This window comes from Megalobrama amblycephala, linkage group LG12, assembly GCF_018812025.1.
Source record: "Megalobrama amblycephala isolate DHTTF-2021 linkage group LG12, ASM1881202v1, whole genome shotgun sequence".
In the NCBI taxonomy this organism is placed as follows: domain Eukaryota; kingdom Metazoa; phylum Chordata; class Actinopteri; order Cypriniformes; family Xenocyprididae; genus Megalobrama; species Megalobrama amblycephala.
Genome location: NC_063055.1, coordinates 9,723,582 through 9,738,378, shown reverse-complemented (window position 1 = coordinate 9,738,378; position 14,797 = coordinate 9,723,582). Strand labels below are relative to the sequence as shown.

The following is a 14,797-nucleotide window of genomic DNA, read 5'->3' as shown; positions in this document are numbered from 1 at the left end:
TAATTTACTACTATAATTTATATAAATTATATAGGCTATGATAAGGTAACTTACATGCACGCTTACATAATCAGGGTTTACTAGCATTTTACTTCTTTTTTATTATGAATATTATTTAGGCCTACAGTCTAGGCTGTCAATATACACATTCCAGAACATCCCCATAGCTACATAGGCCTAAATATCCACTAAACAGCAACCCTGAAATAAACTACGCTTTAAATATTCACGTAGGTCTAATATTTACGTTACTTGCTTGACCGACCCCTGACACGTCTCAAAAGGGTTTAAAAATCACTTCGGATTCTGAGGTTTCGGTAGTGGCCCTGTATTTATCGTCATCACTTCCTTGTCGCTTTTTCTACTTACCTGAGAGCTCTAGCCGCACAAGTTCCGCCTCCCTTGCGCCCGTACACGCCTCCCATTGGCCCCCCGGGGCAGTGACGTCAGGGCCGCCCCTGCAGTGTGAATGAATCAAGCGGTTTGTGTGACACACAGCGAAAGAACGCACGAGCCCGAACTCACGCGCGAGCGCCCGACTATTTCACGAGGATAACCACAGGCGCGAGGACCGTAAAAGGACACTATCCGGGAAAAGAAAATTTATTTCATGCACATCTGAGATTCTCAGACTTCTGCGAGCGTGTGCATGTGCGCGTTTTATCAGACTGGATGAAAATGATGCAAAGTGCGGCTGTGTTGCCCGGCGAGAGCGCGGTGAAGGGTCTGCCGGACATCCTCGGAGTGCCACTGCAACGTAAGGGATTTTTCTTCTGCTTATATTGATTAGTTAATCAGAGAATTGGCAGGCCTCCTCCGGGCGTCTGCAGGCCACCACTGTGGAATAACATGAAGCTTTTAATTAAACTCCACTGGGGAATCATATGTGCCACGGGACTATCTGGGTGGTAAAATTAAATCAGACGACTAGAGCGTCATTTTTTCTGTCATAAATTCTGATTTAATCTCGTGCATTAGATCCCAAATATTATTTTAAGATGAGAGCTGATAAATGTTCTTCTTGAATCTGGTCATAACTGAGCTCTGCAAATAATATCATGTCACAGCATCATAAAAATGTGTCTGGTGTAAATGCAATGCTTTATAATCTCACAGTAAAGAAAAATTAAACCCAGCCAGACTGCATGTTGGTCAGACAAATGTTAGATCGCACAGCTGGCTACAGTTCTATATTGCACCTCTTAATAAGTTGTGGTTGGGAACAGCGGTCCAAAAGATGCTAGAAACGAAACAATGAGACTGATAGAAAAATAATTTAATCCGATTTCTCTATAATGCAGTGGTTAAATGGAGCAGAGTGCATTTCGTGTTATTTGTCTCAATGAAATAAAGATTATAAGACCATCTAGATTCAGTACATGGACATTTTATATTAAAAAATGGCATTTCCTATTATCTTCGCATCTGGTCCTTATCAGTCGCAAATTAATCTGTGTTAGGCCTATATAATCTGATCTCACAATCAAGATGGAGTTTGAATTGGATAAATTGCTGACCTAATTATTCACAGGCGAGCTTCAGAAATGTACAGATGGACTTCATCTTGTTTGGACCAGACTTTTGTTTTTGTTTTTTTACCTCATGCAATTGTAAAGAAGAGAAAACATCATTTTAGTCACTAGATCCGTGCATAATAAAATAACAAAGGGCATTTAACTGAACACAAAACCGAACGAACCACTTAGCTTTTTTAAAAGAATGGCCAAAAGGTTAAGTAGGCAATATATAGGTCTGTCAGTGGCGAGTGCTTAATTTCATTAAATGATAGTAGATTAAAAGATACTGCTACTCAACCCCCCTTGGCGAATAAATGATGGATTAAGTGAGGATTATTTTAAGAATAATCTGTTCTTACGGTATGGATTTATAAATATTATTCTAATGAATAAGGTGCTTTTAAAACAACATATGGGTAATTATAAAAAAAAAAAAAAAAAAAAAAAAACATTCGAAAACAGAAGCCTACAAGGAAACGAGATCTAAAATAGAATGCTTTGAATGATAAAACAAAGATTTAAAACTAGTAACGAGTGAGTTTATTGGTTTATTTCCGATGCACACGTTGATGTTAAAGGAAGGCCTGTTATGGCAGCCATCTTTTAATTGAATGGCTAATCAAATACATCCTTCGACTAAATGAGCGTTAAAAGCTGAAGGCGGTTGAGTGAGTGAAGCTGCGCGGGCGGGCGGGCGCTGTTCCTTCAGCACCACACGAGCCTTCAACCACATTAAACATTTCAACGGAAAATGATGCTACAGTAAAAAATGTTAATTGGTTAACTGTAAATTGCCTTACAAGAAACTAAAAATTATTTTGTTTTAAAATACAAAAGGCCTATATAGGCTAATTATACTGTAAAATATTTTAGTTTTATGGAAGTCACCTATGCAATACGTAGGCTACTCTGTTTCGGAAAAATATTGTGTTAAGTAAAATGTAAACAAAACAAAAAAAAGGTATAATGACTGTTAATTTATGGAAAAGGGGCATTTCCTGAATTAGGTATACGCAAACCATCACATTTGTTTGTATTTCATTTTAAATGTTTTTTAAAAAAAAAAAAATGTTTGATATGTTATTATTATGTCTGTTTTTTAATTAATGTTTACGGCATTATTTTAGTGTCGTGCGTTATTGAATGGTGTTTGTGTGGGTAACACTGTTCTCTGTCATTGTGATATTATTGGCTACGCTGTAGAGGTCAATTTCGATGAACTTTGAGACATTTGCCGTACGTTTAAATGACGCATAAAACACTTATCACATGATTACGCATTTACGCACCTGCTGAGATCAACATTCTTTAATTGATATCTAGGCTTGCGTCATATCAGAATTTAAACAGAACCTGTGAGAACTTGCCGACAGAACGAGGAGAGGATCAAAGGTCAAATATCGATATGTCATGATATTGTGATTTGAAGTATTGTCTGAACGGATTTTCTTCTTTACTTATGTATTTCATGTTTGGTTTTAAATGTCAGTGTTTTGTGTTTGTTTTGTTCGATCACTTGTTCTCGAGCATCAGTAATTGAAGTGACAGACTCTCTCTGTTAAAGAATCAATGGAGCAGTTATATGATTTCAATCTCAATGTCCTCATGTCCTCGCCTGTTTTCTTCAGAGATATTGATTATTTACCAACAAATGGACATCTTTCCTCACCTGTCCACCATTTACCGGTCCCATAGGTTGTCTCGTGGGTTGTTCTCTAAATTTGCTGTCATAGTGATCTCTAACGAACGTTAATCAATTAAAAAGACGATTATTTAATAATTGTAATAATAACAATAATAATAATTCAGATTTTATATTTTATTAATATTACATAGTTGTTTTTTTTAACAAGTCTTATTTATTATAGTAGCTACTTCCATTAGACTGTTTGCTTTTATGTGTATTCAGGTTACTATCCATTTAGACATTTTTTGTCGCGTTTTTATTGACTTTTCCTTGCATTTTCAAAAATATATATTAATGATATTAAAAAATCTATACGTTTCACCAGTATTTTCCTCACCATTATTATTATTTTAGATTATTTTCCACAACAGAAGGTTATAATTTTCTAAAAAATGCAATCGAACAAGGTAACATGGTGTCAAAACGACTCGATTTCACATATCTGCCAGTTCTAAATCTTTTTTTGATTTCAATTTATATAAAAACTTCCATTATTATGATCATTATTCTATACGCCAGATCATTACAGATCAGTAGCGTTTCAATTATACGAATATACATAAAGTACGAACCGTAAATTCACGTCATTTCTAGTTATTTGAAAGTGCAATTCTTGTTCACCTTTATATAATGTAAGCATGTTTTTATTGACTTACAATAAAACTTTTTAAAATGATCATTAAGTGTCCCTCGTGTGTTCCTCCAGAGATCCCTCAGTGCGCAGGCTGCAGTCAACACATCCTGGATAAGTTTATTCTGAAGGTGCTGGATCGTCATTGGCACTCAAAATGTCTCAAGTGCGCAGACTGTCACGCGCTCCTGGCAGACAAGTGTTTCTCTCGCGCTGGGAATGTCTACTGCAAAGAGGATTTCTTCAAGTGAGTATCTATCTATCTATCTATCTATCTATCTATCTATCTATCTATCTATCTATCTATCTATCTATCTATCTATCTATCTATCTATCTATCTATCTATCTATCTATCTATCTATCTATCTATCTGTCTGTCTGTCTGTCTGTCTGTCTGTCTGTCTGTTAATTAGCCTAATTTCTATTTTATTCTTGTTTAATACATATATCAGTCTGATAAATGTTCAGTGCATATGAATGCAAAACAAAAATGATTTATATTAAAACATATTTAATATTAATTGTATATAAATATGAATTTTTGTTACAATATGATAAATAGACATTAAATAACTAAACAAATAGAAAACAGTCAACCTTTATTTATCCAATGAAATAAACACATAACTGAAGTGGTTAACGGAGCAGGGTTTTATGTAAGCCTCTAGCTGTACATCATTATTTATCATTAGATTAAATATGATGAGATGTTATTTAATTTCTATTGTTTCAGTAACTATATTGGCTGCATGAATTATCAAGGACTGGAAATGCTTTAAGTTTGACTGTCGTGATATCTCTTTCACAAAGAGGCAGTTCACATCAGATTCTTTCTGCTCTTTAGTGCAGTTTGGCACTGGCGTGTGTGTGTGTGTTGGTGTGTGTCTATGTTCAAGTAAAGGCTGGCACATTCTCTGTCATTGTTAATAAAGTGCTGTGTTTCATTTTTCTTGTGTCAGGTTAGGAAGCACAGTGTGCTGGAACTCAGCTGCAAAGACTGCGTTTTCCCAAATTCAATTCCCAGTGCTATATTAGAACTTAAGAAAGCAAGTTTGCATTTTTTACTCTACATCCCTCTGCGTTCCCTTCCTTTTCTTTCCTCTTTTCTTCTGTTTTGCGATTGGATTTTCCCCTTGGCTTTAAGGAAGGAAATTAAGTTTGACTTTTATCCAAAACAGGATCAGTAGTGGCTTTTACCAAATCATGTTTGAGAGGTTTTAATGTCACAGGCTTCAATGAGCCTTAAAACGCTAGCAAGACTCAGAGTGGAGGCTAACTTTATTAGCAAGCCCGTGGGGACAAAAGGAGGGATTTTAATGTTAAGACCGCCGTGGTGCTGCTGAGGAGGACGGAGATGGGGGGATGGAGGAGGAAATGCTGGCGGTTCACAGGCGAGGGGGCGGGGTGGGGGGGGGCTCGCCTTCCCGTTAATGTTGCAAAAACTTCACCTTGGTTAAGTAAAAGGAGGGTTTATTTAGCAGTATTCACACTGTGATTTACAGCCTATTCTGACTCAGTGCTTTATGAGGCGTTCTGTGCATGCGTTTAGAGTGGCCTCTCTCTCTCTCTCTCTCTCTCTCTCTCTCTCCTGTGAATCTCTCTTCTCTGCTACATTGATCAAGACCATTTGTCAAATCCAGGGACATGACAAGCACAAACAAAGATGCCTGCTATAGTATTCTGAGCGTTTGTAAGTTTGCAGTTATAAAAAGATTGCTTATATAAATAGCCACAGTTTAAAAAATAAAAAGAACACAAGATGTAATGATGCTTTAATTCTACAATGAATTTCGGTACCACTTTACAATTAGGATTAACTACATTAGTTAACATGAACACATCTACAGCATTTAATTATCTTAATGTTAATTTCAGCATTTAATAATCTGTTTTTAAAATCAAAACATTGAGAACTAAGCATAATGTACAAACAAGAATATATACAGTATAACCAGGATTATATGTATATATAAACATTGTACCTCTTAAACAATTGCATAGTTTATATTGCTTTCTAGCTCCTACTTTTAGATATTGTTACTAAATACATTTTAATGTCAGTTTTAAATATAGACATTTTTTTCAAATCAAGTATCTGTTAACATTACTTAACTGATGCAAGCAAAACTAATCTTTTTACTTCAGAACAATAATATATAATCATACCCAAAGCTTTTATTTCATCGAAGTAGTGTATTCTGAGTTTTGGGAATTATTCTGACATTTTGACTTTTTAGGTATTATTATTATAACCAAAAACTAAAAGCACTAATATAACGAAACACTGCTGGGAATGTTGTCATATATAAAATTCACTATAAAATATAAACAGGAAAGGCATATAGGATTATGGGAGAGGGTCAGAAGTAATTGCCTATGTTGGTTTGGATGAAACATCACACCCTGAATGGTTACAAATGACTGAAATTGAGGGTCAATGCACTGTGAACTAACATTAACAAAGATTAATAAAATGCTTTACGGTTAACATATTGTTAGTTTATGTTAAGTAATGTTAACAAATGAGACCTTATTCTAAAGTGTTACCTGACTTTGAATTTGTACCTGCAGGCGTTTTGGGACAAAATGTGCATCGTGCCAGCAAGGGATTCCCCCGACGCAGGTGGTCCGGAAAGCTCAGGACTTTGTGTACCACCTTCACTGCTTCGCCTGTGTAATGTGCAGCAGACAGCTGGCCACTGGTGATGAGTTCTACCTCATGGAGGACGGGAGGCTCGTGTGCAAGGAGGACTATGAAACAGCCAAACAAAATGGTGAGCTGCTGTCTTCAGATCAGTGTAAATCATGAACCATCCGTTGGTTGCTCCTATCATGCTGTACATTTTAAGCTGTGTACTTTTTAAAAATGAATATGCTTGTGCTAAAGGATCAGATGACTATATCAGAATTTCAGAAATATGCTCAATACATTTATTAATTATACTTGATTGTTTTACACAATGTCAAGATAGATAGGGATAGAAATAAGGTGCTAATCTTAACCATTGCTCGTGAAGGGACTGTGAGTTAGCTTGCATGAGGGTTTAGAGGATTTTCTTTTATTTTAAGCCACTTTTTGAAATAATTTCTGTAATTTTATCACACATTATGGAATGTTTTAAAGCAAGGCAAATCAACTGACACTACAAAACATCACAGAATATTATGTCACTTCCTGGAGGATAATGTGATTATCATGTGTGACATATGTATCATATATGATAAAACATGAATATTTATAAAACATACAAAATGTTGAGTTTTTTTAACATATTATAATATAATAATATAAATATACTGAAAGGAAAGTGAAAATTAAAACAATTAAAATGTTTATATATATATATATATATATATATATATATAAAACACCCTGGACCACAACACCAGTCATAAGTGGCATGGGTATATTTGTAGCAATAGCCAACAATGCACAGTATGCGTCAAAATGATCGATTTTTCTTTTATGCCAAAAATCATTAGGATTTTAAGTAAAGATCATGTTCCATGAAGATATTTTGTAAATTTCCTACTGTAAATAAATCAAAAAAGTATTTTTGTGAGTGGATATGCATTGCTAAGGACTTGATTTGGACAACTTTAAATGTGATTTTCTCAGTATTTAGATTTTTTTGTTGTATCTCGGCCAAATATTGTCCTATCCTAACCATACATTAATGGAAAGCTTATTTATTCAGCTTTAAGGTGATGTGTAAATCTCATTTTAAAAAAATTGACCCTTATGGTTGGTTTTGTGGTCCAGGGAGATGTATATATATATATATATATATATATATATAATTAATATTTATAAAACATACAAATCTCAAGATGTATGTATGAGATTACTTTATATGCATTTATTAAAATAAAAATTCATAAATAAATAAATATTAGATATATAATTAATATAAATAACATATATAAATGTTATTATAACATGTATTATTATTTATGTACATGAGTTATGCCCATTTCAGTCCCATCGGAATTTAAATTGCTGAACTGGCACATGATATGCTTTTATACTGTCTGCAGTATATACAGTAAAGGCATTGCCTCAGGCTCGGCCCACGTCACTGGATTTTCTGTCTCAATTGGAAATCATTCTGACAGCAAAGTTCAGGAGTGGAGATGGTGTAATTAACTTCTTCTTTTACAATCATAGAGAGACACTGAGAGATCAGATGAGGCAACAGGATGGTAGTAAGGAGGCAAAATCATCATTAACTACAGTCTAGTGGGGTCTCAGTGTCTGGCATATTAAGTCTCTCGGTGATCTGACCTCTCATGGATCTGCCTCTGAAAGCCCCTCACGCTGTATTTATGGAGATTTCTGTGGGCTGTTGATTGATTATATTAAGTGATGCAATGCACTTTTACGGTAGGGCCCCTATAACTCGCACAGGCATGCCATTCTCCGGAGAGATTTATTCCCTTTTCCGCCACTGTTTGACAGTTTCAGGGGAGTATCGACTGGCCATGTGTGAGCACTTCCACTCAAAGCATCCCACAAACTCTTCTTTTCTTGTAACCCACAGTAGATGAGCTACTGTCATTTTGCCTGATAATTTGTTTTAGATGCTTGAGACATTTGCGTCACTTCAACAGTGAATCAGTTCAGTTGAATTTTTACATTTTATTCGATTAACTTTTATGAGTTCGGTTCAGTTCTGCTCGTGTCATTTTCAAAATAACCTTTACCTTTAAACAATTTCATTACGGCAATTATTTCAGCTCAGTTAAATGTTGGTTATTATGTAATTTAGTAAAAATATCAAAATAACAACAAACATAACCCAATTTAGAACTTCTTAGAACACACTTTACAGTTTTTTTGTTTAATGGATCTGTGATGGCAGACGTTAAGCAACTAAGTGTTTTCAACGTTGATAATAAAAAGAAATGTTTCTTGAGCGCCAAATCAGCATATTAGAATGATTTCTGAAGGATCATGTTATTACCTGTGAAAAAAAAGTCTTTAAAATGTCTTAAAGTAGCTGTCTTAAAATAGCTGGAATGTAACTCTACACCCTTGCTTCATTTAATATACGTGGATCTATGAATATGCTAATTAGGCCCACCTCCACTCGCTCACGCCAGCTCAGAGATCCACTTGGTCAACTTACTGAGGTAAACGCTGCACAATGGTGTCGCTTTTTACAACGTCGGACACATAACGGTAATTTATATGATTAGCCTTTTGCTTGACTACATTATCAAACAGCTAATAATGTGTTGCTAATATTACACAAACCATGTTACCGTTCACCATCTCAGAGTCAGACAGCTGCCTTCTAAAAATCAGCATCCTTACAAACACTTTGTAATACATCATATGCCCGCTATATTGCTAAATATACCCGATTTTTCATATCAACAGAAAAATATACCGAGATGACCTGCCTTCTCTTGAGACTCCCCTGCTTCAGACTCAGAGCACTAATAGTTAATGATATGCTAAAGCCTGCCGGCACGTCGATGTGATTGGTTACAAGGTAGTTTGTGACATAAGAAACACCAGTGATTTCAAACCAGTTTTAAAGAGAAAATACTCAGCAATGGTGTTGACTTACGAATTCTAAAAGCTAATTCAGGGGACCTTTAGTCATTACTTAAATATATATATGGTTGTGAAATAAAAAATCAAGTTCTGAAATGCTGTTAGACTTTTTACTTGTAATTGATATTTTATTGAGCTTGGATGACACACAAATTATGCCTATTGATTCGATATACTATCATGACTTGTCATAGTTTAACATTTTCATTTAATCAAAAATGTATTTAATTTTAAGTTCTGTTAATGTAAAATACAATCTGATGACGTGTAAACGTGTTTCATTGTTTTGAGTTGTATGAACACTTCTTTTAATTTAGACGAACTTAAGTTAAGTGAAACTGGGCTGGGATTTATATTTCCCATCATGCTTTGCCCATGGCACTTGAAAGGGAGAGTAAATGCTAAAATTAAGTGTTATATAATGTTTTTTGCACAAGATTAATGGTAAGGGAGCTTTAGCAGTAATTAGTGTTTTGTTATGCTAATTTAGAAGAGTTTCGGTTAATGTGGGTTTTTGGAGATTTACCATCATGGTGACAAGCGGTGCTTGGTAAGTTCATGTTACTTAGAAATGTGTTTTAGTGTGTCCAAAAAGCGTCTTCACCTTACTTAAAACGTTATGTTGGATCAACTTAAATAGTTGCATTCATGTTGACAATTTTTAAGTTCATGTTACTTAGAAATGTGTTTTTATTGTGGCTAAAAAACATCTTCACCTTACTTAAAATATTATGTTGGATCAACTCAAAATATTGCTTTGAATTAATGTAATTCTCCCAATTGGCTTAAGTTAAAAATTCTAGTGGAAAACGTCAACATATTTTTTTTTTGTTGAACCAATGTTTTATTTTTTAGAGTGCATGGTTTGTCTTAAAGCATATTAAAAACACCACACAGACATATAAACAACATTAAAAACACAGCTATTAAATCTATTAAAATTTTGTCCATGTTAACATACATTCTACCTCATCCTAATATGCAAAGACAACTATAAGAGGCTATATGTTCGACCAGCCAACGGCAGACAGTGGCAACAAGTACAGTTCTGTTTAGTGGCACAGAAGTTACACACTTTTAACATATTTTTTTTAAAATTTGTGTGTTACAGATGATTCAGAGACAGGAGCAAAACGTCCACGAACCACCATTACAGCCAAACAGCTGGAGACACTCAAAAGCGCCTACAAGAACTCGCCTAAGCCAGCACGACATGTGCGCGAGCAGCTCTCCTCAGAAACAGGCCTGGACATGAGAGTGGTGCAGGTGAGCCTAGAAGTCAGGAAAAAGTTTCAAATTAGGCTTCAAAGTGTGGCTGTCTGAGTCTTGACTGAGGGTTTTTTTGTCCACAGGTATGGTTTCAAAACAGAAGAGCAAAAGAGAAACGCTTGAAGAAAGATGCTGGTCGGCACCGCTGGGGTCAGTTCTACAAAAGTGTCAAACGCAGCCGAGGGTCCAGTAAGACGGAGAAGGAGAGCTCAGCCGATGATGCAGGACTCAGCGATAGCGAGCTTAGTTTCAGAGGTAAGTCTATTTACATCTCCCATGATGCCTCTCTTTGTATTCTTTTCAAAAACATTTGTATTTCCCTTCACACATTCATTTCCTTTTCCTTTTATTTTTAAAATATGCCACTTGATGGATTGTTTGGAATATTCAAATGAGGTTTTTGGTTCTGCTACGTGTTTTTTAAAATGTTTATTTCATTTTTGTCAGCCGGTTTTGTGAACACATAAAACTCTAGAGCCGCTTTCAAAGGGAGGCTGTGTTTACGAGAAATGAAAGCAGTGATGCACAAACTCTATAAAATTGGTGAAGCTTTTAGTCAATTAGAGAGGAAGCACACAGGGCCTTTGTTGTTGTTGAAAGAACAGTCTGGTTTGCGCTCCTGTGCGTATATGGAGAGTAAATCACAAATGCTCACCGCGTCTCTGATACTTCTAGAAGCATGTAATCTCCTTTTTAAATGGGATATTTATGAGGTCTTTCTCATAACTGCAATTCTTCTTCTTCTTCTATGTGAAAGAGTTTCTGTACACCACCGTTCAAAAGCTTAGGTTCAGTAAGATTTCTTTACATTTCGGATCAAATTTGATGAAAAATGCAGTAAATATAGTAATATCGTGACACTGTTTTCTGTTTTAATATATTTTAAAATGTAATTTATTCCTGTGATGGCAAAGCTGAAATTTCAGCATCATTACTCCAGTCTTCAGTGTCACATGATCCTTCAGAAATCATTCTAATATGATGATTTGATGCTCAAGAAACATTTCTTATGATTATCAATGTTGAAAACAGTTGTTCTGCTCAATACTTTTGTGGAAACCGTGATACATTTTGTTTTTCAGGATTCTTTGATGAATAGAAAGTTAAAAAGAACAGCATTTATTTGAAATGAGAATGTTTTGTAAAAGTATAAATGTCTTTGATTGTCAATTTAAAGGATTAGTTCACTTCAGAATTTACTCACCCCCATGTCATCCAAGATGTTTGACTTTCTTTCTTCAGTCGAAAAGAAATTAAGGTTTTTAAGGAAAACATCCCAGGACTTTTCTCCATATAGTGGACTTCAACAGTTACCAACGGGTTGAAGGTCCAAATTGCAGTTTCAATGCAGCTTCTAAGGGCTCTACAAGATCCCAGCTGAGGAATAAGGGTCTTATTTAGCGAAACCAAAAAAGAAAAAATATTATATACTTTTTAACCCCAAATGCTCGCCTTGCACTGCTCTGCGATGTGCCACGCATTACGTAATCACGTTGGAAAGATCACGTGTGATGTAGGAGGAAGTACCAAGCAAGTGTTTACAAAGCGAATGTGCAAAGACTAAGTCAAACAGCCTTTACAATAATAAAAAAAAAGGTAAAACAACAATGTCGGGTGACTGGAGGAGAAAATGAGAGTTTTTCACCCAACCGCAGTACTTCCACCTACATTACGTGTGAATTTCCAGCGTGATTATGTAATGTGTGGCGCATCGCAGAAGAGTGCAAGACGAGCATTCGTGGTTAAAAAGTATTTCGTTTTTTTTTTAGAAAATGACGATCGTTTTGCTAGATAAGACCCTTATTCCTTGGCTGGGATCGTGTAGAGCCCTTTGAAGCTGCATTGAAACCTCAGTATTAATAAAAAGTATTAATTTCTACTGACCCCAAACTTTTGAACAATAGTGTATTTTGTGGGAACACTCTTGAAAGTGATGTTGTGTGCTCTCTCTAACAGAAGACCAGATTCTGTCAGACCTGGGTCACGCTAACGGCTTGTACGGAAGCGTCGGAGACGTCTCGAACGGCAACATGCTAAACGGGAGCTTCTCCCTGGAGGGGGGCGGGCAGCCTTACCATGACCTGCGGGCAGGAAGTCCCTACGGCCTGCCACAGTCCCCCTCATCCATCACTTCCCTCCCAGGCCACACCCCGCTGCTCAACAACTTAGGCTTCAGCATGGACGGGATCATGGGTCAGGGCGGTCAGCCTAATGTAGGTCAAGCTCTGAGAGCAATGGCGGGAGGACCCACCTCTGACCTGTCGACAGGAAGTAGCACGGGCTACCCAGACTTCCCCACCAGCCCTGCCTCATGGCTCGATGAAATGGACCACTCCCAGTTCTGAGGTCAAAGGTCTTAATGGAAAGTGCGGTACTATAGACAAAGACGTTTGAAGATTTTATAGACATCTTTCCCAGAACTGTGGCAAAATGTTTGTGTGGCGAGGGTATTTGGTACGCCTAAAATGGCGCCTACTTCAACCTTGCTGAATGGTGTGCCGATACGAGCAACCCGCCGTGGAATGTCTGCGCTGTATCATAATTTTGTAACTCATATTTTTTCATTGTTCTCAAAACTGGATTGGACGATTTCCAGCATGAAATGGCGTGCAGCTGAGAATGGCGTTCAAAGCCTAGACCACCCTGGAAAAACAATCACGATCCGCCACGTTTCTGAGAACAAGAGGGTCCATGCATGTTTCCAAATGAGGAAGAGAACCGTCCACGTTCAAAATGGCGACGCACTTTATGTTCCTCCTCGACTGCACACGGCAGGCTGAATATGGGAAGGAGAGAAGCGCACCGAGCAAGGAGAGATATTTAAACAAGTGGCACAAGTGTATCTTTCCTACTTACAAGGGTTTGGGATTTTAATGGTTGAAACTTTCTAAACGGCTCTACTAGAGGTGGCCCTTCACATTAGGTCTGAAGAAGAGATAAAGATTATTTTTTAATAAGGATGAATTCGCATGCACTGCTCTGAGTTTTCAAAAAATCTTTCTGTCAATGGTCCCTGTCCATTCAATACTTTTACGTTAAATCCAGGCATCCTGGATAAGCAATGAAACAAAACAAGTTGGTTAAATGTTTAAAATAAAGGTTAATATTTATTTCCGGCACTATTTAATATATTTGATATTGATAAGGTTGGTATTACCATCAAAATACTTTTGTTTCCCATTTAATATTCCTAGTCATTGCTCCATGAGCAAAAATAGATATCATACATGCATTAGAATGTAATTTATTTCAGAGCAGATGACAACAGTGGATTTTTTATTTTTTTTTTAAATCAAAATATGTGATTGGGCCATTACACAGACACAATATGCCCTGACCAATTATTATGAAGCAAAACATGTGAAAGGGAAAACTTACATTTCTAATTTAACACATTTAGCAACAACTGAGGATTTTGTGTTATTTATTCCTGTTATGGGTACCAATGTCAGTATTATGAAGAGTTGGATTATGGGAAAGAGTATGTGTTGTTGTAAAACTATAAAACTGGTGACACAATTGTAAACACAAGGAAAATAATTCATTTTAATATTCCAAATTTTGGACCTACATAATGGTGACTGAGTAAAGATGACGCTATGCTGAAAGAGTGAACATAAGCTAACAAAGAGCAACATGAAAAAAGAAAATTAACCATTCAGAAATGTTTTTGTTGAGTCTTAATGGCTGTAAATTTTGTAAAGTCTCAAAAAGTGTCGACAGTCTTGTTTCATGAGCACTATTTATTGCTATGGATCTTTGAAAAAAAGAGCACTGAATTTAGTCCTATATGCCTTCTGTCCAATGGTATGAGTTGTGTACAGTCAAATCTATATGGAGAAATAAACCGAATTGTCTTTGGGTTACTGCGGTTCTTTATTTCGGTTTTACCGAATGACACTTTTGGTTATACCGAATGACAATATTTTCAAACAGTGCTAACAGGCTGATATCTAGCTAGCTAGAAAAAGGACAATCAAATATTTTATATTTAGTACAAGTTTTTAAACTATTACAACATTTTCCATGGTTGTACCGAATGACCTGAAGTTTCGTGTCATGCGTATGAGCAAGTGAAAACATGATTTTTTAATTAAAAGAGAGTTAGTTACTTTGCTTCATGACCATG

At 36.1% G+C, this 14,797-nt stretch overlaps 1 protein-coding gene across 1 annotated transcript; it reads left to right on the top strand.

The window, feature by feature from the left end:
* Window positions 1-487: 487 nt before the first annotated feature.
* Window positions 488-14,534, top strand: lhx4 (LIM homeobox 4). The gene is made up of 6 exons (XM_048211399.1): window positions 488-757; window positions 3,911-4,082; window positions 6,408-6,610; window positions 10,511-10,665; window positions 10,752-10,923; window positions 12,625-14,534. Exons 1-6 carry the CDS (start codon window positions 673-675, stop codon window positions 13,011-13,013), a joined length of 1,176 nt encoding a protein of 391 aa, XP_048067356.1. The 5' UTR covers window positions 488-672; the 3' UTR covers window positions 13,014-14,534.
* Window positions 14,535-14,797: the final 263 nt, after the last annotated feature.